Source organism: Chaetomium globosum, genomic scaffold, assembly GCF_000143365.1.
Source record: "Chaetomium globosum CBS 148.51 scaffold_3 genomic scaffold, whole genome shotgun sequence".
NCBI classification, from domain to species: Eukaryota; Fungi; Ascomycota; class Sordariomycetes; order Sordariales; family Chaetomiaceae; genus Chaetomium; species Chaetomium globosum.
In genome coordinates, this window is record NT_165978.1 from 2575110 (window position 1) to 2600672 (window position 25563).

Below are 25563 nucleotides of genomic sequence, written 5' to 3' on the forward strand. Positions count from 1 at the left end.
GGGGGTGGGTTGTGTAATGTGTGGTTGGGGTGAGATATGGATTATTGAATAGGTACCTAGATATTCTAGGGAAGCATCAGCGGCAAGTTATTAATATGGTAAGCGGGTAGTCATGGATCGGTCGTATAGTCCGATGCGGCAGATCAGCTAGACAGTGTCCTACTCTCATGTACGTCGGATCATGAGTCCTTCCTTCATGGAGATGCGCTGTCATCCCATTTCCGTCCACCAGGTCCCCTTCTTTTCGACCAAGTTATTGGTCGTGTGCGTGCTGCACAAATCCCCCACCAGGTACCACGAATGGATCACGTGCTCCTCATGGCCACTGCCAATTCCCTCTTGAATACCCAGACGAAAAACACCCACGGTGGCCAGCCCCGGCAGTGCACACTTCGGTGTTCCTGTGGTGTCGCTCTTCACCATCGCTAACCAGAGATTACTCGTTGGGCAGCTGGTCGGGGTCCAGGAACAGCCGTGGGTCGATGGGAAGTTCCATGGGGTCGACTCGGGGCGGCGGCACGTCCTTTGCTGGGCTGCTCTGGTCGTTCTGGAACGCGTCGGCGATGGGACCGCCGCTCGAGCCGCCGCCGGATGACCCGTGCTCGCCAGCGAGGCCATGCTCGGTTTCGAGGCTGGCAGGGTCCGATTGTAGGCGCCTTGCTTTGATGCGCCGTTGGCTCTTGTCCTCGTCTTCGTTTTCGTTTTCGCCCTCGTCGGCGAGTGACCTGAGCCGCCGCTTCCTTCCAGCCCGCCCCGAGACGGCTTCCCCGGCGATCGGTTGAGAGATGATACCCCCTGCTTGCATCGCGCCGTCCACGTTGGTGGTGATCGTCTCCGCGAGCGCCAGCAGCTCTTGCTTGACCGCGTCGCCGTCCACCAGGTGGAAGCTGTCGGATAGCTGTTCTAGTCGGGAGGCCGCCTCCTTGATCATGCCCAAAGACGCCTCGAGAGCTGGGAGGGCCATTGCGCCCTGGTATCCTTGTTCGTAACCTTGTGCGTATCCAGTCGCGGGGGGTGGCACTGCGCAGTCAAAGACGGACCCCTGGTCAATGAACGGAGCGATCTCACCACTGCCGCCGCCACTGCCGCTGTTGCTGGCTTGGTTATTATCGGTGCCATTGTCGCTACCATTCGCCGGTAGCTCTTGGTTCACAGGCATCTGGTCCGTCTGTTCCTCTCCCTCGATGGCGCGCTTCCAAGCCTCCATCACCTCCACGGGGCAGCCGGGCTCCCTGGGTTTCGTGCGGTCGCGGGCGTCATCTGCCGGGGTTTTGAAGAAGTCACCCACATCCCAGCCCCGAATGGTTTCTTCATTCTCGCTCATCCAGGCTCGGAAACGGGCCTGCGATTTATGAGGGACTTGGTACAAGCGGGGGTAGATCGCGGCAAAGTTGCGCAGGCTGGCCTCATTGATCTTGGTATCTGTACTTGTATCCTTCTTGCGCCCGAGCTTGAACAAGGCCTGGGTGATGGTCAAGACATCGAACTGTTCCGACGGCGGATACTGAGGGTGGTATTTCCGGTCGTTGAAGATCACCTCGTCGGCCACTTTTCTCGGGGGACGGGACATGACAATGGGTGGTGTCATGGTTTGATCGAGTCTTGTTCGGCAATCTTTGATCAGCTTTGTGATGGGCGATATTTGATGGGTTGAGGTGAATGTGATGGAGAGCAAGGGAGCAAAACTTGGGGTTGATGCGTGCAAAATAAATGTCACAATCTTTCTTCGTCGGCGACATCATTTGCACTCGCCGGCGACGACTAATCAAAAATAAACCGTGGGTCTTTGATTACCGTGCTCACACTTGGATACCGTGAAGGAAACCAAACATCAAACTAAACAAACATCTAACTTTCCGGTGGTTGTTGAGGAACACTCAATGGTAATTCATCAGGCAAAATACATGAAAGTGACAGCATTGAACTTGGACAAGACAACAGATATGAACAGCGGAATAACATGACCAGGCATGTTCCATAATTCGCAACAAAATTCTTTGAAATTCAACCTATTTTGCTCAACTCAAATTAAACGTGAATTGTTGATATAGTTCTTCCTCATGGTCCAAATCATACGTGAATGGTTCAGTTAGTACTCGATTGAGCTCTGTCACCTCCCGATTCTCCTCCTCGTCGCCCATCCACTTGTCAAACTTGCCCAGCTCTTCAAATAATTTCCCATCGTTCCACTCTTGGGCACAGCCATGGAGCTCCCCGGCAATAACATGGCCAGCAAAGGAGGGTTCATTGATGTGCTCTTGGACATGGCCATTTTGTTGCTCTCCAACCTCGTCGGAAAGGAAGCAATCGTTCCATTCTTGCATGTAGTCGTGGATGTCCATTCTAACATCAAGGCCAAAAGAGGGCTCATTGTTATGCTCTTGGACATAGTCATTTTGTTCCTCGCTCTCATTGTCAGAGGAGAGTTCATCGCTGCGCTCATGGATATGGGCATTTCGTTGAACCTCATTGGCAAGGAGGCTATCGTTGTTGTGTAGTTCCAGGCCAACGTCACGGCCAGTAGAAGGTTCATCGATGCACTCTTGGACAGGGTCTTTTTGTGGCTCGCTAGCAAGGGCAGCGGGGAGTTCATCGCTGCGCTCTTCAGCATGGTTTTGGGGCCCCTCGTCAAGGCAGTCAACGACGGACATGGATTCATCCTTGTGGTGTTCAACAGGATCCTCCTGTGGTTCGTCAATATCACAAGCCGAAACCTCACGGCTGCACTCCCCATCTCGGCCGTGGTCTTGCTCGCCCAGGGAGCCGGCGAGGGATTCTCCGTTGCACATACCGTTTGGGTTTAGAGACGCGCTATCCAGCGATTGGTCAGGAACTCCAAGGGAGTCCTGGGTAATGGCGTTGGCGTTAGGGTTGGAGACGGGCGTTCCGTCCTGTGGGAGCCCTTTTCCGACGCGCTCTTGGTCTTGGTCCTCGTTCTGGGTTAGGTTATTCCCAATTTCATTTGTTTCAGGGTCCTGTGGGGGGCGCCCATATTCAGTTGGTGGCAGTCGGGCTTCGTCAGGGCATGGCTCAGACGCTTGGGTAGTCAGTGAAGGAAGAGTCTCGGTATCACCATTGTCGAGACTCCGTTTCCACGGTTTCACGGCCTCAACAGGGCAACCAGGTCTTCTAGATCTTATGCCCTCGAGCTTGTCGGTTTCCTCGCTTCTGAGAAAGTCACCCAAGTCCCAGGCTCAGATATTATATCGATTTCCATCTATCCAAGCCCGGAGGCGCACCCGCGATTTGAACGGGATTTGATACAACCGAGGGTATAAATAGGAAGGCCCAGAACAAGAGCTTGCGGATCGTGGCGGGAGCCTTTAAGTCTACCCCAATCCGTAACCTCGAGACAGAGACGTGGGTCCCACCATTGGACTTGTACCTAAACAAAGGGCTTGCCGATTTCGAAAACCGACTCCAACGACCCGATCTGGACGACGGTCAAGGCGGCAAGAAGACGGCGGCGAGCGTTGTCCTCACCGCCTGCCGCGAAGATACAGCAGAGACTTAGCTCGAGGAGGGGCAACAGGGGCCGACCGCGAACCTTGGGACCTCAAGGGCCTACGGCGGTGGAGAGAGCCGCGGACACGGTCATGCGCTGGACGGGGGGAACCGTTGACACGAACATGGTAGTAGAAGAAGCTTGGAGAGCGAGGTGGTTAAAGGAACGGGACGGCAGGGCAATCACCAGGCCGGCGGACGACTTTGACCATCAGCAGGAGACGCTATTCCGGAACGAAACCCTAAGGAGGCACGACGGTCTCAGCAAGGCGAAGAGCTCACTGCTGATTCAAATCCGGACGGGAGCAATAGGCTTACGGGGCTTCTTGTTTACACGGGGAGTCCCGGAGGTTCTGACTCCTGCCTACGAGTGTGGCGAGGGACGAGAGACTGCCGAACACCTGGTAGTGTGGTGTTTGGCCCCACCGTTGACTAGAAGATGGGAGAGAACTGGAATTCGGACACGACGGGACTTTTACTCTGTTCTACACGGCATCAATCCCACGACTGCACGGCTCGCGAGGAGAGTCCTCGACTGGCTGATGGACTCGGGGAAGCTGCCGATGTACAACTTAGCCAGGAGGCTCGAGCTGGAAGCGGCGGCCTGAAGCGCCCCCGTTCGGAGGCCAGGAGGCCTCCTCTCTTTGTATACGCAGACTCACCAAAACGCATCGTTCCTTGATTGTTGGTATGGGTTTTTCACCCGGCCCGGGAGGGCACGGTTTTCCTGTACACTAAATAGCTGAGGGTCCGGCACGCCCTAGGGCATAGCGGAGTATGAATAATAATAAATTCCGTTACCAGACCCTCCTCTATCGATGGCATTGCTGTTTCTGTGAACTCACAGATCCCCGGATCGTCGGCCACGTGCTCGTGCACTCCTCGACGCCATCGTGGATCTTGATTCTGCCCTTGTTTCCGATGGCCTGACTGTTTGCAGCTTCTACCTGCTGCTCCTCAGAGGCTAAGGGCTACAGGGACTTCTCAAAATCATGCGGGTCCTGCATGAAGTTGTTGAATAACTCGTCCGAACACTTGCTTGAGGGCTCCCATTTCCACAGCTGGTCTGGATCCGGAAGCCCGATATCAAACTGTGGGCCGAGGTCTACAACGGACTGGTCACAGACGACCAACAAGGGATTCTCCGGGCCGCCACCCTGGTGGTTGGTCTGGCCCTCTTTGGCGTTGACATCGTCTTTCAAGTTGGAGATCAATGTCCCGTGCTCGGTAGTAATGCTACAGCCGTCTTCAGGACTAGCCAGGCTATCTGCGTACTTTGCCCGCATGTTTCGTTGGTCTTTATCCTCGTTCCGCTCCGTGTCTTCCACTAGGCTGTTCCACGCTTTTTTCCACGGTCGCCTTGGTTAAATTCTGTAAAATGACATTCTTTACTCGGTTTGTCCGCTCCAAATTGGTTTTCAGTGTTTGTGCCAGAGTCAACATCTCCTTCCTGACCAAATCGTCGCTATTCAAGCCGCCGGACAGCCACTCTAAGCGGGAAGCCGCCGCTTGGATTTTACCCAAACACGCGTCGAGCTCTTCAACGTAGTTCGGATAGGAGCCGTTCATATGTATAATCGGTGGCAGTTCTGCTGTAATAGAGTTACCACCGCCATGACTGCCACTGCCACCCTGCGCTATAAGCACGCTACTGTCTTTCAAAGCGTTGCGACGATTCCATATTTCATCAGTTCTGGGGGCAATCAGCGTTTCTTGGTTCGTGCTGTCGCGTTATCAGCGACTTGTTTAAGAAGTCACCCACATTCCAATGCTTGATAACATCTTTATTGGAGGAGGCCCAGGCACGGATACGGGCCTGCGATAGTTTGGCAACTTGATATAAACGGGGGTAAATCTTGGCAAAAGCTCTGTAGCTCATCCTCAGTCATGGTGGTGCTTGCAGTCCCTAACTTTCGTCTCGCGATAAGGTCCGCATCAGGTTGTTCGCACGGCCGAGATTTGGGTATCGCCGGCCTTTCCATAGCACCTCCATTCCCTTCCCCTTCCTCGTGTACCGGGGCATCGCGGCGGCTCTAGGTTTCCAAATACCCTCAGCACTCACGCGTGGCGCATACAAATGACCAAATATTGGTGGCAGTCGATTCGACGCCTAGGGGGCATTGTAACGCGCGAAAAGGAGAAAAAAGGGTTGGTGCGCGAAAAGGGACTGAACGGCAAGATTTATACATGGCGATGGACTGAAAAGTGGGAGTTTTAATTACAGCCACCCAATTCTCAAACCATAAAGAAAACTACGAACATAGGTACCTAGCCAGACTGTTCCGCCGGTACAGCATACAGGGATGCCAGCTTGGGTGAAACAAAGGAAGATAAAGGGCGAAAAACAATGTCTTCATGATACGGAGTTAGTCAAGGTACATGCCCTGAAGATAGAGGGGAAAAGGCAGGGTTGAAGAAGGGACGAAGAGAGGCGGTGATAGCCTGACCTTGGCCTCGATGACCCGTAACTGGTTTTATGTTGAGCTCGCCCGTCAGTCCAAATAGGAGATCCATGACCCTCACAATCTATTGGTGTTTCCAATGTAAACACTCCCTGTCTCGTACCACATCCTCATAACGGCTCCCTCTTTGTAGATGGCCTGATGAAAGGATAAACATGGAGCAACGTTTAGACTCACTGCCCAACGTTCTTCCTACCTAAGTTTGAACCGCAACCCAACTTCGCAGATGACCTCGGAAGTGGTATTGCCAAGCGGCCTATCGAGCGGAAAGCGACCACATCCCGATACTTTTCTCTTTTATATTGTCGCCGAGAGCGGGCAGTTGCGTCAGCCCTTTCTGACGTGATGTTCAGGTGGTATCGTCCAGATTTCCCGTGACAAGGTTCGGCAGATCACCCGAACCGGATCTCTTCCGCTCAGGATTCTGAGCGGCAGGATGAGAGATGGAATGTATATTCCTCCGCGGCGCCAAGTGGGCAAAGCGAAGATCTCTCTGCTGAGCAACAGCACATCCTGGATGGGACTGTCACTTTGCGATAGGAGGTGGTCACTCATGGTATATTGGATATCACGCAATCTTTCTAGAAGCGGCTCTTGGGTCCTTCCTTCTTTGAGTTTAATCTACATAACACCCTCCCACGGCGGTTTCCTGGTACTTTTGGACGTTTTGAGAATGCACATGTCGATCGGAAGAACCTTCGCGCAGCCCTCCCACCCCCTTTTCCTTCCATCCTCCCCCCCTGCCCAAATTATCAATTCTCACCAATGTGTAATAGAGGCTCCCAGCACTGTCATAGAATTCGTTCTCAAGCATTAGGACAATGATGAATATTATTTAACCATAATTTTCATTATTTTACGCCTGCACCGCCTTCCAAAACTAGGGGACGACAAGTCGCGCAAATAGCCGAGGATCCTCTGCCAAGGGCTGGAAGCGACGTGTTGGATGGAGGTGCTACGTTGTTTGCATGAAGCGAGGTGGCGGCATCATGGGCGAGCCGTGGTTCGGCCTCCAAGAACCGAGCTCATAGTGCTCTCATGCATCCGGAGAGGTCATCAGTCAGACTTTATTCCCCCCCTTTGATTAAAGTAGAGCCCCCCAAGAGTCGTCTTATTACGCAGGATGGGGTAGCCGGCAACCGACCACGCGCCCAACGATGCAGAGTCTGAATCAAAAGCAGGAAATCATATTGGTGGGCCAGAGTGGCCCGTCACCCAGTGGCTGCAAGGCGGTATAGCCATAACCCCACGGAATTTGGGTATTTTACCCCAGATTTGCCCGCTGACGAAATATATTAAGCACGAATTAACCCGGACCAGTCGGCAGCCGAGCTCACCGTCCCTCTCCCGGCGAACTGGATACCAAGAGCTGGAGTCTCCGACTGGTCCCGGGCTGGGGTTGTTTCACCGTTATACTCCCATGCACCCAACTACCAACCGATACAACTTAGTTTTTTCTTGCTGCCCGGAACCTGGACCGCTTCTTCTGCCGGCCGTTGTTCGGACTATTTTTGAGCCCACGCCAGCCACCCGCTTCCAAGTCCCCTAGCGAGCCAACCCACAGGGTTTAATTTGAAGACGCGGCAGCAGGCTGACATCCGGGTGGATGCCTCGTACTTATCATGGGCTTCCAGGAGACCATCCATTCGACACAGCATGGAAAGCTCTTGAGGCTTGCTCGCATCTGCCGGGATCCGAAAGAGGGCGCTCCGATAGTTACACTGCTTTTGACTTGCTGCATGCCATGGCCCATGGAGCCATGGGTAGGCGACGACATCCTTGTTTACATTTTTCATTCACACCCTTACATGGTATAGTTGTAGGCGCATCGGGCGCATCTTGAACGCCACCATGTTATCTGCCGATCAAGCATCCCGGGCAGGGGCTTGGAGCGCGGCAAAGCGGTGATCGTCTGGAAGATAGTAACGTTCCGAGAAGCGGAGCCCCAGGGGGGGACAAGCTCGAGCCGGGCAAACATGGGGGCCGAGGAAGGTTATAATCCTGGACCATCCTCCTGCTTTTTTCTTCTCGGAGAAACTCTCTCGTCAACCAAGCTCGTTGTCGTTAGCGTAGCCACCATGGCTCGTCTCTCACTCGCCGGGATGCTTGTCATCCCCTGGCTCCTGCTCGCCGGCCTCGTGTCGGGCGATGCAGTGTTGGATCTCCAGAACAAGGGCAGACCCAACATCGATGCCCAGCTTGCCAAGTCGAAGACATGCACTAAGGAGAACCTCCAAGTGCGCCGCGAATGGTAAGCCATACTCTTATTAGTTGGATGGAACCTCGACTAACAGAACTAGGGGTGACCTGTCGGCCGACGACAGGAAGGCGTACATCGCTGCCATGCTGTGTATCATGAAGAAGCCGTCCAAGCTGGACGCTACCAAGTTCCCCGGCGCCAAGTCGCGGTACGATGACTTTGTCGTCGTTCACATGAACCAGACCATGACCATCCACGGCACCGTATGTGTCTCCCGTGTCCAAGTCATGCGGATAGCAATCACGCTAACTCTTCTCAGGGTAACTTCCTGTCGTGGCACCGCTACTACACCTGGGCGTTTGAGCGTGTGCTCCAGACCGAGTGCGGGTATAACGGAACCCAGCCTGTGAGCCTCCCCAACCCTGTCGGCATCATGTATCGTCGATTAACAACCCCATAGTACTGGGACTGGGGACGCTGGGCCCAGGACCCCGAGACATCGCCTATCTTCGACGGCAGCGACACCTCGCTGAGCGGCAACGGCGAGAAGATCGACCACAAGGCGTCGGGGATGGTGCCGGCAGGCAACGGTGGTGGCTGCGTCCAGAAGGGACCCTTCAAGGAGTAAGTCCCTTAATCCACTAAATAAGTCCATTACCATCCCGCCTATCCTCCCCTTTCTGCCCATCCCCCACCCTCCTCCCACCCAACCCACCCCCACTTCTAACACCCCCTCCCTCCAGCATGGTCGTGCACCTGGGGCCCGTCTCCCCCTCCGTCGACCCCGCGCCCCCCCGCAACCCGCGCACCGACGGCTACGGCGACAACCCGCGGTGCCTGCGCCGCGACATCTCCAACCAGCTCTCCAGCAAATACGCACGCACGCAGGACATCGTCAGCCTGATCACCTCCTCGGCCGACATCGGCACCTTCCAGACCGTCATGCAGGGCACGGGCGGGTTCGGCATCGGTGGTGGCGGGATGGGCGTGCACGGCGCGGGGCATTTTACGATTGCGGGTGATCCGGGTGGTGATTTCTACACGTCGCCGAATGATCCTGCCTTTTGGGTGCATCATGGTATGATTGATCGCACGTGGACGATCTGGCAGAGTCAGGATTTGGCGAAGAGGACGCAGGTGATTGCCGGGGGGACGAGTATGTTTGGTGGGGGGAGGTTGCAGAGTTTGGAGGATCCGGTGTTTTTGGGGGTGGTGGCGGATAAGGTGTATCCGATTAAGGAGCTGGTGAGCGTGGTGGATGGGCCGTTTTGTTATGTTTATGAGTAAATGGTGAGGAGGGGGCTGGGGGTGAACGGGGAGGGTAGTGGAAGGGGAGGGGTGGTTCAGGGGTTGAGGTGGAATGTTGCGAGGAGGACATGTCAAGCTTGATGTTGTGTTACGAGTAGATCAATATCACACCTCCGAGGGATGTCGACGTCCATGAGTATTTATTGAAGGTGTTATGGGCTCAGCCAAGAGGTTACGTGATCGCAATGAACCACGCACGACGTCTGCTACTGATTGAACGATGTGTCTTCCTCCTGTCCTTGATTTGAACCGATTTGACAGGGAACAGTCGGAACAGTCTGACTTGCCACGGATGTCTCTGTCGGCTGCGGCTCCGCTGGCTTGGGATCCTTTTGGAACCATTCCAGCTCGAGGCCCCCGGCCCCTCCAAAAGACACCGGTCATCAACGAGCCCCTATATCTGAACCCGAGCCGGTGGTAGAGGCCCATTTCTAACGGGTGACAGGCCACAACCAACGACAACTCCTCCTTCTCCGCCATTTCTAGGCCCCATCTCACCAGCTTCTCCCACACATCGCTGTACTCGGAGCGCGGATCTACCGCCACATGGTCGATCTGCCAGAACTGGGAAAAGCCTGTCGAACCCGAGGTAACGAGAAGGGCTTCGTGGGAAAGACCGTAGTTACTTCCCGGCCCTTCAGCGTGCCATCTAGCCTGCAGAAATGGGTCTCGGTATGCTTCAGGGCCGTATGACCGCGGAGGCCGATGTGTTGGTTCCTCGGCGCCTGGCATTACCACACGTTAGTGATGGTCAAGTGTGAATCATGACAGGTGAAGCATTCCTAAGAGCATGAAACGTACCCATCAAATCCCAAATTGCCTGGACTTTGGTCGGTCTGTAGGCCTCGTCAATTCTCTTGTACTTCTCGTCGTACTCGTACCATTCCCAAACGCAGTATCCAACAATCTCCTGCGTCTCCTCCACTTCTGCTACTACGCAAGTGTACCACCCGCCTTCACTATAGATAAAGTCGAGGATAGCATCTTCCCAAGCAGCAGGGACAGTGTCGGGATGGTGAGTGCTGTCTGCCAGCGGGTACCTAGTGAGGATTCCTTGGTTATCGTTGCTAGGGCCGATGCTAATTTGTATCAATTTCTTCAAATCCCCCTTGTTGGCTAAGCGAACTTGAGGTTGGTCATGGTGACTTGAGGTGTGTGTTGATATGGAAGCCTGCCGAAAACGGAGGAAGATCTCTGACAGTAGCTATGATGCACTGATGCCTGGGAATGGTACCTTAAACGGTGGTCCTTGTTGATATATTTATGGTGTTGTACCTATCAAACCACACATGTTGTGATACTTGACGGAATCTCAACTGCTAGGGCCACGCTGGTTGCAATCCAAACTCCATGTAAGTGCTTCAAAATCACAGGGACTTCAAATGCGTGATGTTTCCTTCCTTCTGCTTCGTTGTTACCTACTGGAGGTGAAGAATTCTGCAGTACTACTCTTTGGGGGATAAATCACAAGCTAGCTCACGCAAAAGCCAGAATGGGCCAGTTGATGCGGAGCACATACGCCTGCCCCCTTAGGGCATTTGACCACGCCGAGGGCTTTGCCGTTCACAATATCATGAGGCAACTCGACACTGCCGGCTTTGAGCGAGCTTAAAAGAGGGCTCACATTCCAGAGGGATCTTAAATGAGATGGAACATGCATAATCAGAAGCCGCTGGTCGGTACATGGATACTTTACCTGCTCTTTGTCACCCAAGTAGCTGTGGCGCTGGTGCAAAGAAGAAATGACCACATGCTAGCCTGGACGTGTAGTTGTACCTGCACATGAGGATAGGTGTGCTTGACACAGGCAGAACATTGCATGCTGGGGCAATACGGAGTGAAACACTTTTTATGGGGGTTGGCATCCACTGACTAGAGTTTCCAGGAAAAACACCAACCGGTGAAGCAGAACACTCTCGCAACGCCTCTATTAGCTTTCATCAGCCTCAATCATGTAATCGTAGATGACGTTGATATCCTTCAAGCAGAGAGCGCCTTGGCCTCTCCCTCCTGGAGCTTGCCAGCACCGACAAGCCTCTCGACCTCCGCCTTCCACACGCCCTTGATCTCGTCGGCCACCTTCAGGCCGTTGAGCTTGCCAGCCAGAGCGGCGATCTCGTCGGCGTCAATCTTGGCCTGGATCAGCTCGACGTCGCCGAGGACGGCATCGATGGTCGCCGGTGATGCGTCACCCTCGACGAAGTAGTTGGCGTCCTTCACCGAGCCACGCAGCACACGCTTGTTCTTCTTGACGGCGTTCTTGGCCGCCTCCTTAGCCTTCTTGGTTGCCTCGCGGTCCATCTTGGCCTTCTCCTCCGCCTCCTTGGCGGCCTTCTCCTCGGCTTCCTTCTTGAGGCGGGCGTCCTCGGCGGCCTTCTTCTCAGCGGCCTCACGCTCGAAACGCTTCTTGTTCTTGGCGGCGTTGGCCTCCTGGCGGAAGCGCTTGATGCGCTCGTCGCCGGCGGAGCAGTCGTCGAGCATCTTGCGGAGGCGAGCGTTGTCCTCGGCCTTCTTCTTCTTGCGCGCGTTGGTGTTCTTGCGCTCCATGTGGCGCTTCTGGTCGCGGTTCTCGTTGTCATCCGGGACGTCTTCGTCCAGGTATTCAAATGAACGCCAGCTGTCGAAGTTGTACCAGAAGTTGTAGAAGTTCTCAACATCCTCCTTGGTCGCCTTGTCGTCGCCAAAGGTCGGCACCGGGTGCACCTTGCTGAAGCGGGCCTCGGACTTGAAGACCTGGCTCCACAGCTTGTAGTAGTTGCCCTTAGCCAGCTGCTTCTTGGTGGGCGGCTCGACATCGGCCTCCTCGTCGACCGAGTCAAACTGACGGCGCTTGATGGGGTCGAGGAGCACCTCGGTGGCCTTCTGGATGCACTTGAAGAAGTTGTCGTCGTCGGCACGACCGGCGGCCGCCTTCTTATCGGGGTGATGCCTCAGCACCTTCTTACGGTGCGCGCGCTTGATCTGCTCCTCGGTGGCCTTGTAGCGGTACTTGGACAGGCCCAGAACCTTGTAGTGGTCCTGCGACTTCCAGTCTTTGGCCTCGCGCTGGAGCATCATGGGGTCCTCGGGCTCGCTGATCTCGCCGTCGTCATTTTCTTCGACCTTCTTGGCGCGCTCCTGAGCCTGTATCCGGTCATCTTCGGAGAAAGTGCGCTTGTGGCGGGCACGGCGGGCGTGGGCGAGAAAGTAAGGGCCGACGGGCTCCAGAGTGCGCTGGGTGAAGCTGGTAATCTTGCCCTTAGGAATGAAGTTGTTCTCGGATTCCCAGCCCTCGGGAAGGGCGGGGAGCGGAAGTGGTACGACAGTAGCTTCCATTTCGTTGTGGTGACGAGCGAAATGTCTGAATATCGCAGATTGGTGGAGGTTGGAGGGGCAGGTCAGTTTTGGCTGTCGCTTGGAATATTTTTTTTGATCCTGCCCGACTGGGGTGCCCCACTGAATCTTTTTTATCTCACCCAATCAAGCCAAACCCGATTGCCGGCCCACCCAAGTTTGCCTCTCTGCGGCGGCAACTTAAACATTTGCGACAGAGGCCATCTAAGACCTTTCCAATTCTACAGACAATCGAGAAAGACGCACTTAAGGAGACGGTTTCCAGCAGATACACACACAATGGCGGCTTTGACAGCATACAGACAACTTATGCGTGCGGCAAGGATTGCCTTTGAAGGTACCGAGGACCCAACATTTACCTCGCCCGGCATCCACGGCTAACACATGTGAAATCGGGTAGGCGACGTGCGAACGCTCGACGCTGCGAAGCAATCGATCCGCCAGGGGTTCCGCGATAAGGCGTCTCTGTCACCCTCCGACCCGTCGATACAACCTGCGATCCAACATGCCCAGGAAGTTGCCAGCTTCCTCAAGGCCAACCTTGTACAAGGGAAGCGAGAGGAGGGGGGCACATACAGTAGGCCACCACCACCCCCACGCCATCTTAGCCTACTGCTGACCAGACCTCTATCAGAACTCCGGATTCACGAACATACCGAACGGGGGGATAACGATAGCATCAAAATGGGGAAAAACAACACGAAGATGGACGGTGTCAAGTGCTGCTCCGAGAGGTAGCGAAAGAGATAGGAACGATAGCCTTGTCGAGCCGGGGGACGGGATGGAACCGCAAAAACGCAGCCGTCGGTCAGGCACCCTGCCGTGTATTGTATAGCCGTCTATGATACCCCTCAATGTAACAACAGAATATACATCATGCTCAACAGTCATGCACCAAAGATTAATTTTGCCGTTCCAACCCAAACCAGCAACCCAAACGCCATGCAAGCGGAAAGAAGACAAGAACCAAGCCTAGTTGCCAGACAAGCTGGCGTATTGTACATCGGCGGCTCCCGGCGGCGCAGCCACGACAAGCCCCGAGGGGTCGTCTCCGTCAGCAGCAGTCGAGCTGCCCGACTGCGCGGCCCCACCCTCGATAGCCTTTTGGGGTCCTCTTCGGTTTGTCTGCGGGAAAGCCGACCGCCCATCACGCAGCATCTCGGTGCGTTCCTCCTTGTCCATTGTCCCAATCGCCTTCGGTACGCTCCATCGCACGCGCAACGGGCAACCCGCAATAACCGCTCGCCCCTTGCACTCCGCCGCCGCCTTCTCCGCCCCGTCGCGTGTCTCATAATTGACGAACGCACAATGTGTCATGTGTGACACCACAAGCGACTTGATTTTGCCAAACACCTTGAAAAAGTCGCGGATCTTGTACTCGGGCAGGTCGTCCTCGATCCCTGTGACGAACAACGACATGATGTTACGGTCGTTCGGCGGCATCCAGTCCCGCGGTCCTGGTGGCGGGGCATTCGCACCGAGCGGCCCCTTTCGCGGACCAGCCTTCGCGCCTGCCCTCGCCGCCGCTCTCGAGTCCCTCGTCCGTATCGGCCCCGGAACCACCCAGCCCCGCGCCGACCCGCCGGATTCCCTCCCGTCGCGCTCCCCCCGCCAACCAGATTCCCCCTCCGTATCCACTTCCCTCCCCTTCCTAAAATACAGATTTGCTCTGCGCCAGCCTCCTCAACAGCTCCCTCGCCTTCTCATCGGCCTTCTCATACTCCTCCACGCCAGCCCTCCCCTCCTCAATCGCCTTCTCATTATTCTGCGCAAAATACTCGCGGTTGATCTCGCTCTGGGGGCCCGGGGCGATCAGCTCGAGGGCCTTGTCGCGGATGACGATGGGCAGGCCGAACTGCAGGTCCATGATGCAGCACTGGCAGGCGTTCTTGAGGCGGGCGCAGGTCAGGCAGATGTTGGTGCGCCGCTTGCGGCCCTGCGCCCGCCCGTCGCCGGACCAGCTGAAGATGGTGAAGGGCCGCGTGCACAGCTTGCACTCGGCCCCGTAGTCCTCCTTGAGCATCTTGACGTAGGGGTTCTCCGGCAGGCAGTTCTCGCACACGGACGGGAAGTCGGTCGTTTCCCATCCGGATCGGTTCAGGTCTTGTTTGATTTGTGGTGGCATTGTGGTTTGTCGGCGTTGGGGTTTCGCGTCAAAGGCGTCGGGGTAGTGATAATTATCGGAAGGTGCCGGTCACAAGAATGAGCTGTGATGGCTGCGCGCGTGGGGTGGTTGATGATGATTGAATCGAAGATTGGACTCGGCTTTGGCGATGAATGAGGCGAGTTTGGAAGCCTTCCGTGGCTGGTTGATTGATAAGCCTTATCTACCGCCACTGTTGCTTGGCAAGCTGTGGCTAATATGTGGTTCGTGCGTTTCTTATTCGTGTTCGAGTTCTTTTCGCGACACCGCCTTCCCCTTCGAATTCGCGTTTCCAAACAACATTTCCAAAGGACACCAACGCGAAAACGGGTTTGAGTTCCACTGGCAACACGAATACTCCAAACTCTCGGGGGCAAGGTGCTATTTAAGTATTTAAGCTCGATAGTTTCATGGTTAAACCCGAATGCGAGACCGCGTTCGCATTTCTGAAGTCGCGGTCTTCTCTGTTGTTTATTGGCCCGCCACTCTGGTTCCTGGATTCTGGCTTGGATTTGCATGTGCCAGTGTGGAGCGCCCCCTAGAATTCACGTCCCTCCAATTGAGCCACGAGATTCGTTAGATTGGCGTCGGCTATCGGGCACCCTGGCCCCTTTGACAGAGCCATCGTCTAACGCCTATAATTAATAGGGGCCCGTGAAACTTTTTTTTCTTTCGTGACAACAAACACACCAGAATACCATTCTCCTTCCTGCCGTCTCACTTTCCATTCTCCTTCCTCACTTTCAATCAAGACTTTTTAACTCACCGTTTTAATACCCACCACTTCACAATGGCTCCCCTCGCCAAAGCCGCCCTCGAAAAGGAGGACCACCAGCGCGATGCTGCCTTCATGAAGGCTCTCCACGGCAAGTCGACCGAGGCCGCTGGTGGTTTCGCTGCTATGCTTTCCAAGGACAAGGACGCCAAGGAGCTTGCTGTCAACGAGTACTTCAAGCACTTTGACAACAAGAGCGCTGAGACCGAGACCGATGCCGACAGAGAGGTGGGTTCACCGCCAGCTGCCCAACCGTGGCACATACTGACTGGCTCCAGGCGCGGACCAAGGAGTATGCTACTCTCACAAGGCAGTAAGTTCAGACGATTCATCACATCTCCTGGCCGAGGCACAGCACTAACCGCTCCTCCCCGCGCAGCTACTACAACCTTGCCACCGACCTGTACGAGTATGGCTGGGGCCAGAGCTTCCACTTCTGCCGGTACTCGATCGGCGAGTCCTTCTACCAGGCCATTGCGCGCCACGAACACTACCTTGCCATGAAGGTCGGCATCCAGGCCGGCATGAAGGTTCTTGACGTTGGCTGCGGTATTGGTGGGCCAGCGAGAGAGATTGCCAAGTTCACCGACGCGCACATCACGGGTCTCAACAACAACGACTACCAGATCCAGCGTGCCACACGGTATGCGGCCCAGGAGGGTCTGTCGAACCAGCTCAAATACGTCAAGGGCGACTTCATGGTATGGCCACCTCGATCATACAATCACAGAGCCCGCGCTAACTTCAACAGCAAATGTCGTTCGCCGACGAGTCATTCGATGCCGTCTATGCTATCGAGGCCACCGTTCACGCCCCAAAGCTGGAGGGTGTTTACAGCGAAATCTTCCGCGTGCTGAAGCCCGGCGGTGTCTTCGGCGTCTACGAGTGGTTGATGACGGACAATTACGACAACAACAACCTGGAGCACCGCGACATCCGCCTCGCGATTGAGGAGGGTAACGGCATCTCCAACATGGTGACCATCTCTGAGGGTCTCGCCGCCATGAAGGCCGCCGGCTTCGAGCTGATGCACCACGAGGATCTCACCAAGCGGGGTGACTCCATCCCGTGGTATTGGGGTATTGCCGGCGAGACCAAGTACATGCAGTCGTACTGGGATCTCTTCACCGTGCTCCGCATGACCCACACCGGCCGCCGGGCGGTGCACGTCTTCACCGGTCTCCTCGAGACCATCGGCCTTGCTCCCAAGGGGACTAAGAAGACGGCCGACTCGCTCGCCAAGGGCGCTGACGGCCTCGTTGCCGGCGCCAAGAAGGACCTCTTCACCCCGATGTACCTGATGGTCGGCCGCAAACCCGCCAACTAAACGCCTCGTTATGGGATGACTCTCTGCATATGCTACGATGGGACGATTAAAGGACTGCATTGTAATGTGGATGGGTAAATGCAGTGGGATGGTTTTGGAATGGTATACTCAGTACTAATACCCCGGGACCGGGAATATCGTCAACGGGATCTGGCGATACCGTGCCCACCGCCTTCATGTATATACACCGTAATAGATATTTTTTGGTCAACCCAACCTACGCCTGTGTGATGGTAGCTTGGCAGGTCGAAAGGTCAGCGTCACACAAACCACTGCAACGCGGAGTCCCGAACGACAACCGCCCTTCTACACAGTGTATAATGGCCAGCAGGTATCCCTGAATGAGCCATCTCATCAAACATCTGGACTCTGTTAATCGTCTCTTGTTTCTGCGCTAAGATCTCCACCGTTATCGGCGCAGTGGAGTGCTCAGCTGTCAAACTTGAAGTTTAGCGGACCAAGCTCGCGGACAATCGCACAGGGGTCCAGCGCACTAAGCCAATCCTGCACTAGCGCGGGTTGATTCGTTGGGGTTCAACGTCAAAAGTCCGGATGCTGGTCCCAAGCTTCTCAATTGCCCGATGCAAGAAAAATTCCCTCTGGGCAACCCTCACGCCTCCCACATCCTGCATCACCACTTCTTCCATTCTTGCCGATCTGGTTGATCCCTCTCGTTCCGTACCGCGAGCGGGTATTGCAATTGAGTTTAATATCCCGCCAGGAGATCTCCTTTCCAGACTCCGGCCCTTCCTTCCTCCTTATCTTCTTCCCCAACACAAAATCTAGATCATGTCGCGCTACCTCCGGCCAGCGGCCCGGCTCGCTGCCACCGCCCGTGCTTCCGCCATTCGCCCTACTGCGACCACTCCCTTTTTCACCAGAGCCGCCGCTGTGCCCAGCTTACAAAAACGGACATATGCCGATGCCTCCGGTGTGAAGGAGTACACAGTCCGTGAAGCCCTGAACGAGGCGCTCGCGGAGGAGCTCGAGGCCAACTCGAAGGTGTTCGTGATGGGCGAGGAGGTTGCCCAGTACAACGGCGCATACAAGGTTACCAAGGGTCTACTCGATCGTTTCGGTGAGAAGCGGATTATCGACACTCCCATCACGGAGAGTGGCTTTACCGGTCTGGCCGTCGGCGCCGCGCTGAGCGGGCTGCACCCTGTGGTAAGTGCAGCGAGACAGGCGCTCCAGCCAACCGAAAATGCAACTACAAGACACAGGAGACGCTGACGCAATTTCGCACTAGTGCGAATTTATGACCTTCAACTTCGCCATGCAGGCCATCGACCAGGTCGTCAACTCGGCCGCCAAGACCCTCTACATGTCCGGCGGTATCCAGCCCTGCAACATCACCTTCCGTGGCCCCAACGGCTTCGCCGCCGGTGTCGGTGCCCAGCACTCGCAAGATTACTCGGCTTGGTACGGCAGCATCCCGGGTCTCAAGGTCGTCTCCCCGTGGTCGGCTGAGGACGCCAAGGGCCTGCTCAAGGCCGCCATCCGCGACCCCAACCCGGTGGTTGTTCTCGAGAACGAGCTTCTGTACGGCCAGTCCTTCCCCATGTCAGAGGCCGCGCAGAAGGACGACTTTGTCCTTCCCTTCGGCAAGGCCAAGATCGAGCGGGCTGGCAAGGACCTGACCATGGTGACCCTCTCCCGCTGCGTCGGCCAGTCGCTCGTGGCCGCCGAGAACCTCAAGAAGAAGTACGGCGTCGAGGTCGAGGTCATCAACCTGCGTAGCATCAAGCCGCTCGACATCGAGTCCATCGTCAAGTCGGTCAAGAAGACGCACCCCCTGATGGCCATCGAGTCCAGCTTCCCCGCCTTCGGCGTCGGCGCCGAGATCCTCGCCCTCACCATGGAGTACGCCTTTGACTACCTCGACGGCCCCGCCCAGCGTGTCACGGGTGCCGACGTCCCCACCCCGTATGCCCAGAAGCTGGAGGAGATGAGCTTCCCTACCGAGGCGCTCATCGAGCAGTACGCCGCCAAGATGCTCCGTCTCTAAACGGGAGGGGGTGTGCGGGTTTGTGCGTGTATTGGATTAGGGGTGGGTGGTTTCGTGGGTTCTGTGTAGGACAGCGGGAGTTATTTCAGCTTAGGGTGGAAATGGAAATGGAACAGACAAAAAAGCTGAAGTGACGAGGGGATCCTTGATATTGAGCCTTTGCCCTGCCGCATTTTTTCTCTCTTATGTGCCTGCAACAGACGTCATGGGCCGGGTTTAACTGAAGCAGGTTGGTAATGGTCGAATAGACAGGTTATTGGGAATTCCATGTACTTGTACGTTTTCTGTCTTCAGCCTTGCCTTGCCTTGTCCCCGTTCCTGAGCTAGTCAAACCAAACAGTTACGACGGCAGCTGACCACAATGCAGCGTGATCCATGAATAATGGGTATATGCCGAAGATGTCAATTTCTCTGCCCTCAATCCGTCACCGTGGTATCTATCTCTTGCTATGTCATCCCGCCCAGAGCAAACAAACGCCGTCCCGAGATTTCCCCTTCCGCCCCCCCCCCCCTCCCCCACCCGCCATGCCATCAGGGGAGCAACAGAAAAAAAGAGACCCATACAGTACAATACAATACATCCTTCCCTCCACCATGGGCATCGCATCGCAGATAGGTAGTAACCCCCCGGCTTAACCCAGCTCAAGCAACATGCCCCTCCAACGCGCAGGGCCCCATGCCCGCCGTGCCATTGCTCCCGTCCTCCGCCACGCCCGCCAGAAAGAAGGTCGTGGCCGCGCGGCCGCGCGGGCAGCTCTTGGCGTCGCCCTTGTCGGCCTGGTCCACGTTGATCACCACCAGCGTGCAGGGGGTGAACTGCGAGCTGGGGTTGTGCAGCCACCCCGCGCACCCGCCCTCTGCGCGGTCCTGGCACGCGCTGCAGCAGCCCGAGGCGGCTTGTTGGCCGGTCGAAGGCGAACTCGGTTTTGTAGGCGCCGACGGTGGTGCCGATCCAGGAGATGGGGGTCAGGAAGCTGGAGGGGTCGTGGCAGTCGATTTTGGTGGTTGGGGGTGTTCTGCGTTGGTGGGGGGTTTGGGTGTTAGTTTAAGGAGGTCTGGAGGGTGCATGGCTGAAGGCACTGGGGGTCAGGGGAGTGATGGGGGGGGGGGGCTGCTTACTGTGGTTTTGCGTTGCCTGAGGTGGTTGAGGTCACGAGCGTGGTGGGGGTGGCCGATGTGCTCTCGGCGGGAGACGGGGTATTAGAGGAGCTGGCTTGGTCAGCGGACATATCGATGGGTGTCGGGAAATCGGGGCTGGGGTCGCTGGAGTCGGACCTTTCTCCTGAGAGCTTGTTCATGGCGCCCAGAATCGCCAGCACGACGCCGGTGATGCCCACGGTGCAGATGATGATAGCAGCCCACCTTCCCCGCGAGATGGTCTTGTACCAGGGTGCCTCGGCGGGCTCAACCCAAACATCCTCGTGCATCGCTGGCTCCTTACTGCCCGGTGTGCCAAAGCGGAGGGAAGAGCGGGTGTCATTATCGGCTGGGCTGTCGTTGGTGCCGTCGATGCCGCCGACCGCGGCTGGCGACGTCGATGCTGCGCTGGTGGCTGTATTTGCCGGCCCAGAAAATATGACTTCGGGGAAAGGATTCTGCAAGGTCTCGGCGTACTGGTACTCTTGGCCAAAGGTCTTAAATGTCGCTCTGGAGGGCGAAGAGGCCGAGTTTTCTGACATCGGCCGCCCTCGTGAGTCGGCAGCCGGCGATGACATGTTGAGCAGGATTTGTAGGTAAGTGAAAGAGAGTATCCAGCGCGCCTCGCTCAAAGCCCTTGGAAATTCCTAAATGTTGCGGGTTTCGTAATAGCTTCTAGTTGATGATCTTGTTAGCACCTAGGCCAGAAAAAAGTACGCCACAAGTTGGTGATTGTTCCGATGCGAACAAATGGTCGGTAACGAGAACAGCAATCATCGAGAACGGCCGAGTTCGAGAAACACAATGCCACCAAATTCAGGGAAGAAACTTACTCGGAAGGTGTTCACATTTGCCAGTCCCTGGTTTTCGAGGTCGGCACGTAAGAATAACCCGTGATAATTCCAAAGCCACGCGGCCAGCCGAAAGGTTTGCAGCGTTTGCAACTACCCGTGTTCCAAAGCGCACTAGAAGTGCGCAGGCAAGAAGTGACAACGAGCAGTCGCAGATGGGATGAATAGCGAGTCTCAAACATCTTCCACCCCATGAGAGACAACTCCTTTGGCACACTGGGTGATGCCTGGGTAAGGAGGCAACATTCCAGTCGTTTTCTCGATTCCTCGTTTCAGAAGCATTGAATGGGGGGAGCAATGTCTTACCTGTGACACCATTGCGAGACTAAATGGAAGTGACACTGTCCTTCGCAACTTCCTCGGCCACTCACTATCATGGACTATCCGATGGAGATCAAGAGCCAACAACCTACCAGTCCGCTCGATAGCGAGTCAGTGATGAAAGCCATGGAACTGTGCGACCTAGTGGCTGCAAAGATGCAAACAAATGATGATGGTGGAACGAACACAACGCGATCAAGCTGCGACTCCCTTTTGCTCCTGGAATTCCGAACTCACATTACTCGCTTTCTATCTACATGAACTGAGGGCAGGCCCCCCTCGCTAGGGCATCATGGGCTCGATGGCAGCCACATAAAACCTGCTTCTGCGATACTTACTCTCGCATATTCTGGGGCCATCATCTTCTCGCGTGTCACAATGGGGACCGGATCCCAAATCGTCGGCCGAGACCCAGACAGCAATAAGACCACCTGCCTACCTACCTACACAACCACCAGCTTCTTCAGCCATGCACGAGATAAGCAGGGTTTCGGCGTGCCAGGAAAATGATTAGACAGCATATGTCCTTCAACAGAACAAAAAAAAGCCAAGTTGGGAAAACGTCCTCGAAATCAGATGATAATCTGCACAGCTTTACAGGGAGAGTTCAAGGCATGACGTTGTTGAAGTGGCTGACGCGACGCGACAACGGAGCCTTGGAAAGACCCCCACTGCACTTCTGCTGCCCTGCCAAGCTTGGTGGCTGCAGACGGCTGGTACCCTGAGGCACCAGTGGGCACCCAACCTCGAGAACCTGAAGCCCGCCTGCCCCGCCAAGATTCCTAACTGAGCATCTCCCGAACAACCTCCTTCCGTCGCCGTTGCGCAACTGCAACTCGCAGCCGTCATCTTCAAACGGGTACAGATCGGCCATGGATCTGCGTTGGGATTTTCAGTAGCCCCGGCTTTCGGCCCAGCGCTCCCTGCTGTGCCCAAGCGGCCCTCCACACGACCTGAAAATACCCAATTTTTTGACATCTGCGAGGAGCCGAAATCTCATGCAGGCGATTCTCAGGAGATATCACTGCTCTATCCTTCAACTTCAAATGATCAAAACGGAAGAGGCACCGTCACGGTAGCGAAGGCAGATGACGACACTTCGGTTCTCCTTCGGTTCTTCTCCTGGCAAATGCTACGGCCCCATGCAAGCCATTCCGTGGACCTGGGCCGTCTGCAATTTATTCACCCTTTATCCTGAATATCCAACGCTATGCCATTGGCGCCTGTGATTGCAGCCCCGTCGCCCTCCACCCTCAACTTGAGACGCCGTCCCGTCAGGCTCCCGCACGTCGCCTCGTCGCCCAATCGATCAATCCCAGTTTCTTCCCCAGACCCCACACTCTTGTGCTGCCTCATCTAGCCTTGGCAAGCCTCCAGCGGCATCAACACCATCATGTGGGGAGGCATTTGTCTCTTACCCGAATCGGTCTTACTCGGAGCCCTGGCCCTGTCTTCCGTTGGTTGCTCCGCTTGGTGAACTAAGTTGGGAACAACCTCACGCTCCGAACGATGTCGATCATCTCGTCCCCTGCTCTCCATTTCTGTATTGCTCGCATGCTCCAACACGAGTGACAAGCCCCCTTCGGTCCGCAAGCCGCCGTCATCTCCATCCACATTGCGTCGAGAAAGGATGCTCGTCATCCCAGTCATAAAGAAAACCAGGTTTTTTGCCCATGCGATAGATTATCCCCCACGGCAAGACCCCCGTCACGACACCCTCGATACCCTCCACTCCCGAGCGGGATGCAAAGAGATGCCGAGATATCCAGTGGTCCTTCCAACGCCTTCCTTTCCAGGGGGAGGGGGGGGAAATGCTGGCATCCAGGGGCCAGCCGACTATAAAGCCATCGTCGATCCGCTCCTCAATCCTGGTTTCGTTCTTGTTCATCATCGCTCAGCCTCGTTCACATCCTCTCCAGCCAAAGGGCCCTTCTTGAACGCTTGAACCTTCTTCTCTCCAACCCCCCGAGGATCAACACTATCCAGCATGCGGTTCAACGACCATGCCGCGGTTGATCTTGTGCCGCTCGATGCCGGCCACGGCGCCGTCACCAGCTACATCATCGGTGGCACCACCTACCCCCGGCTACACCGGCTTTTCCCCGAGACAGCAGCCCCGAGACAATCCAGTTCCAATGGCCCGACTACAACCCGACCATGGAGGTGAGCGACGCCAAGATGCGGTGCAACGGCGGCACCAGCGCGGACCTCAGCGCCCCCGTCGAGGCCGGCCAGAACGTCACGGCCGTCTGGTCGCAGTGGACGCATGCGCAAGGCCCCGTCATGGTCTGGATGTACAAGTGCGACGGCGACTTCGGCTCCTCGTGCACGGGTGAGGGCCAGGGCTGGTTCAAGATCGACCAGATGGGCCTGTTCGGCAGCGACCCCAACTCGGAGGACTGGGGCACCGGCATCGTCCTCAAGACGCTCGAGTGGAGCAGCAAGGTTCCCTCGAACCTCGCCCCTGGCAACTACCTAATCCGCCACGAGCTGCTGGCCCTGCACCAGGCCAACACCCCCCAGTTCTACGCCGAGTGCGCCCAGGTCGTCGTCTCCGGCAGCGGCACCGCCGCGCCCCCGTCCGACAAGCTCTACAGCATCCCCACCTACGCTCCTCAGGATGACCCCGGCATCACGGTAAGTTGATTAAGTCCTCTGTAAAGCAGGACCCCTTGCTAACGATGAATAGGTCGACATCTACCAGGGCGGTCTCACCAGCTACACCTGCCCCGGCGGTGACGTCTGGGAGGGTTTCGAGTAAATCGATGTGTCATAGCATAGGGAGACTTAAGAGAAGGCCAGGCTTATGGTTGACAACGGGACTGTTTTATTTGGTTCATCGCGGCTGCATGGTCGGCGCGTTGGTTTAGCGGATAGCGATATGGGTTATACCTGATGGATTATGTTTACAGATGTGAATGAATGATCTTCACCAGATTCTGCCCTCTCAGTTGCCCTGTTGTGATACGAGGTTCTGAACTCTTATCCTAATCGACAGCTTTCACGGGAGCCGTCTCATTGCAAGGTGACCTAAACTGCTGAGACACGCCACCAAGGGGTAATTTGGGTTGAGTCACTGCGAATCAAACAAATTTCAGAAGCCACCTCACGCTGTATGGCTTCGCGGCAAGCGAGGTGAAAGTGGTTGTATTACTTGGAGCCGACACTGCCCGCCCGACTCTGGTCTATCAACTCTTCTGTGTTCCTCTCTAGAGGTGTAACATGTGCTCTTAACCAACGCCAACCCCTCACCTGTCCACAACCCCCATCTACACCCCCTCCTCCCCCAAATAACAAACCCGACTCGCCCTCTCCGGCAACTCCTCCTCCTCCTCCACCCCCACCCTCGACACAACCCCCGACCCCGACGGCCCACCACCAGCAGCAGCAGCAGCAGCAGGCAACCCCTTACCCCCCTCCCCTTTCTCCTCCCCGGCCCCATCACGATCCAACCCCCTCGCCCTCCTCATCGCCGCCCTCTCCAGCCCCACATCCACCACCCTGCCCAACACCTCCTCCTCCCCAGGGATATACGCCCTCAACACCCGCTCCACATACCCCTTCGGCACGCCCTCCCTTAACGCATCCGCAATGCCCCGGTTCATCCGGCTGACATATTCCGCGCGCGGTTCGTGCCCGCCCATGTTGCGGTAGCGGTCAATGTAGACGAGCATTTCGGCTTGGGAGGGCGGGGTGGTGGTGATGTCTACTGTGGGGGTGGTAGAGGAAGAAGTGGTGGTGGGGGTGGGGGCAGTGGTGGTGGAGGGCCAGAAATCGATGCCGGCGAGGTGCTCCTTCTGGTAGGCGTAGGGCACGCCCTCGTTGAGGTCGAGCTGGGCTTCGTCGGCGGGGGAGAGGGCGTAGACGAGACCCCAGACTTGGGTGGCGTAGGGGTCTTCTTCTTTTTCGTCCTCGTTTGGGTTGGGGGGGGTGGTGGCTGTGGTTTTGGTTGGGGTGGGGGCGATGTTGGCGTAGCCGCGGGCGTTGATGAACCATTCGTAGCCGTGCAGGCGGGCGAGGCCGATGAAAGGGGAGTTGGGGCAGCGGAGGGCCATTTGGTGCTGCCAGAGGTTGCTGCCGAAGGCGAAGTAGCGGGTTGGAGAGGCCATAGTGAGTGTGGTTTTGGGTTGCAGGTTGTTTTGGTGTGGATTGTGAGTTCTTGTGGCGTGCTCTTCGTCAATGACTGGTTTGGGA

The 25563-nt window shown here is 56.1% G+C and overlaps 11 protein-coding genes across 11 annotated transcripts; 4 read left to right on the forward strand and 7 right to left on the reverse strand.

The window, feature by feature from the left end:
• Positions 1–436: 436 nt before the first annotated feature.
• CHGG_06135 (uncharacterized protein) lies at positions 437–1588 on the reverse strand (the record flags this gene model as incomplete). Its single annotated transcript, XM_001222229.1, has 1 exon — positions 437–1588. The coding sequence occupies one exon, from the start codon at positions 1586–1588 to the stop codon at positions 437–439; it is 1152 nt and encodes a 383-aa protein (XP_001222230.1).
• A 430-nt stretch (positions 1589–2018) lies between these two features.
• Positions 2019–5625, reverse strand: CHGG_06136 (uncharacterized protein; the record flags this gene model as incomplete). The annotated part of the gene is made up of 6 exons (XM_001222230.1): positions 2019–3168; positions 3823–3905; positions 4350–4410; positions 4480–4836; positions 4946–5227; positions 5567–5625. 6 exons carry the CDS (start codon positions 5623–5625, stop codon positions 2019–2021), a joined length of 1992 nt encoding a protein of 663 aa, XP_001222231.1.
• Positions 5626–8044: 2419 nt separating this feature from the next.
• Positions 8045–9453, forward strand: CHGG_06137 (uncharacterized protein; the record flags this gene model as incomplete). The annotated part of the gene is made up of 5 exons (XM_001222231.1): positions 8045–8172; positions 8261–8429; positions 8486–8572; positions 8627–8790; positions 8910–9453. The coding sequence occupies 5 exons, from the start codon at positions 8045–8047 to the stop codon at positions 9451–9453; spliced, it is 1092 nt and encodes a 363-aa protein (XP_001222232.1).
• A 404-nt stretch (positions 9454–9857) lies between these two features.
• Positions 9858–10614, reverse strand: CHGG_06138 (uncharacterized protein; the record flags this gene model as incomplete). Its single annotated transcript, XM_001222232.1, has 4 exons — positions 9858–9905; positions 9973–10199; positions 10276–10433; positions 10601–10614. The coding sequence occupies 4 exons, from the start codon at positions 10612–10614 to the stop codon at positions 9858–9860; spliced, it is 447 nt and encodes a 148-aa protein (XP_001222233.1).
• Positions 10615–11454: 840 nt separating this feature from the next.
• Positions 11455–12789, reverse strand: CHGG_06139 (uncharacterized protein; the record flags this gene model as incomplete). The annotated part of the gene is made up of 1 exon (XM_001222233.1): positions 11455–12789. The coding sequence occupies one exon, from the start codon at positions 12787–12789 to the stop codon at positions 11455–11457; it is 1335 nt and encodes a 444-aa protein (XP_001222234.1).
• Positions 12790–13779: 990 nt separating this feature from the next.
• CHGG_06140 (uncharacterized protein) lies at positions 13780–14932 on the reverse strand (the record flags this gene model as incomplete). Its single annotated transcript, XM_001222234.1, has 2 exons — positions 13780–14409; positions 14468–14932. The coding sequence occupies 2 exons, from the start codon at positions 14930–14932 to the stop codon at positions 13780–13782; spliced, it is 1095 nt and encodes a 364-aa protein (XP_001222235.1).
• Positions 14933–15740: 808 nt separating this feature from the next.
• Positions 15741–17052, forward strand: CHGG_06141 (uncharacterized protein; the record flags this gene model as incomplete). Its single annotated transcript, XM_001222235.1, has 4 exons — positions 15741–15953; positions 16004–16038; positions 16105–16426; positions 16477–17052. 4 exons carry the CDS (start codon positions 15741–15743, stop codon positions 17050–17052), a joined length of 1146 nt encoding a protein of 381 aa, XP_001222236.1.
• Positions 17053–17841: 789 nt separating this feature from the next.
• CHGG_06142 (uncharacterized protein) lies at positions 17842–19060 on the forward strand (the record flags this gene model as incomplete). Its single annotated transcript, XM_001222236.1, has 2 exons — positions 17842–18219; positions 18302–19060. 2 exons carry the CDS (start codon positions 17842–17844, stop codon positions 19058–19060), a joined length of 1137 nt encoding a protein of 378 aa, XP_001222237.1.
• Positions 19061–19702: 642 nt separating this feature from the next.
• Positions 19703–21366, reverse strand: CHGG_06143 (uncharacterized protein; the record flags this gene model as incomplete). Its single annotated transcript, XM_001222237.1, has 5 exons — positions 19703–19837; positions 19911–20076; positions 20180–20844; positions 21031–21141; positions 21355–21366. The coding sequence occupies 5 exons, from the start codon at positions 21364–21366 to the stop codon at positions 19703–19705; spliced, it is 1089 nt and encodes a 362-aa protein (XP_001222238.1).
• A 2006-nt stretch (positions 21367–23372) lies between these two features.
• CHGG_06144 (uncharacterized protein) lies at positions 23373–24130 on the forward strand (the record flags this gene model as incomplete). Its single annotated transcript, XM_001222238.1, has 3 exons — positions 23373–23380; positions 23571–24006; positions 24059–24130. 3 exons carry the CDS (start codon positions 23373–23375, stop codon positions 24128–24130), a joined length of 516 nt encoding a protein of 171 aa, XP_001222239.1.
• A 389-nt stretch (positions 24131–24519) lies between these two features.
• Positions 24520–25478, reverse strand: CHGG_06145 (uncharacterized protein; the record flags this gene model as incomplete). Its single annotated transcript, XM_001222239.1, has 2 exons — positions 24520–24549; positions 24669–25478. 2 exons carry the CDS (start codon positions 25476–25478, stop codon positions 24520–24522), a joined length of 840 nt encoding a protein of 279 aa, XP_001222240.1.
• Positions 25479–25563: the final 85 nt, after the last annotated feature.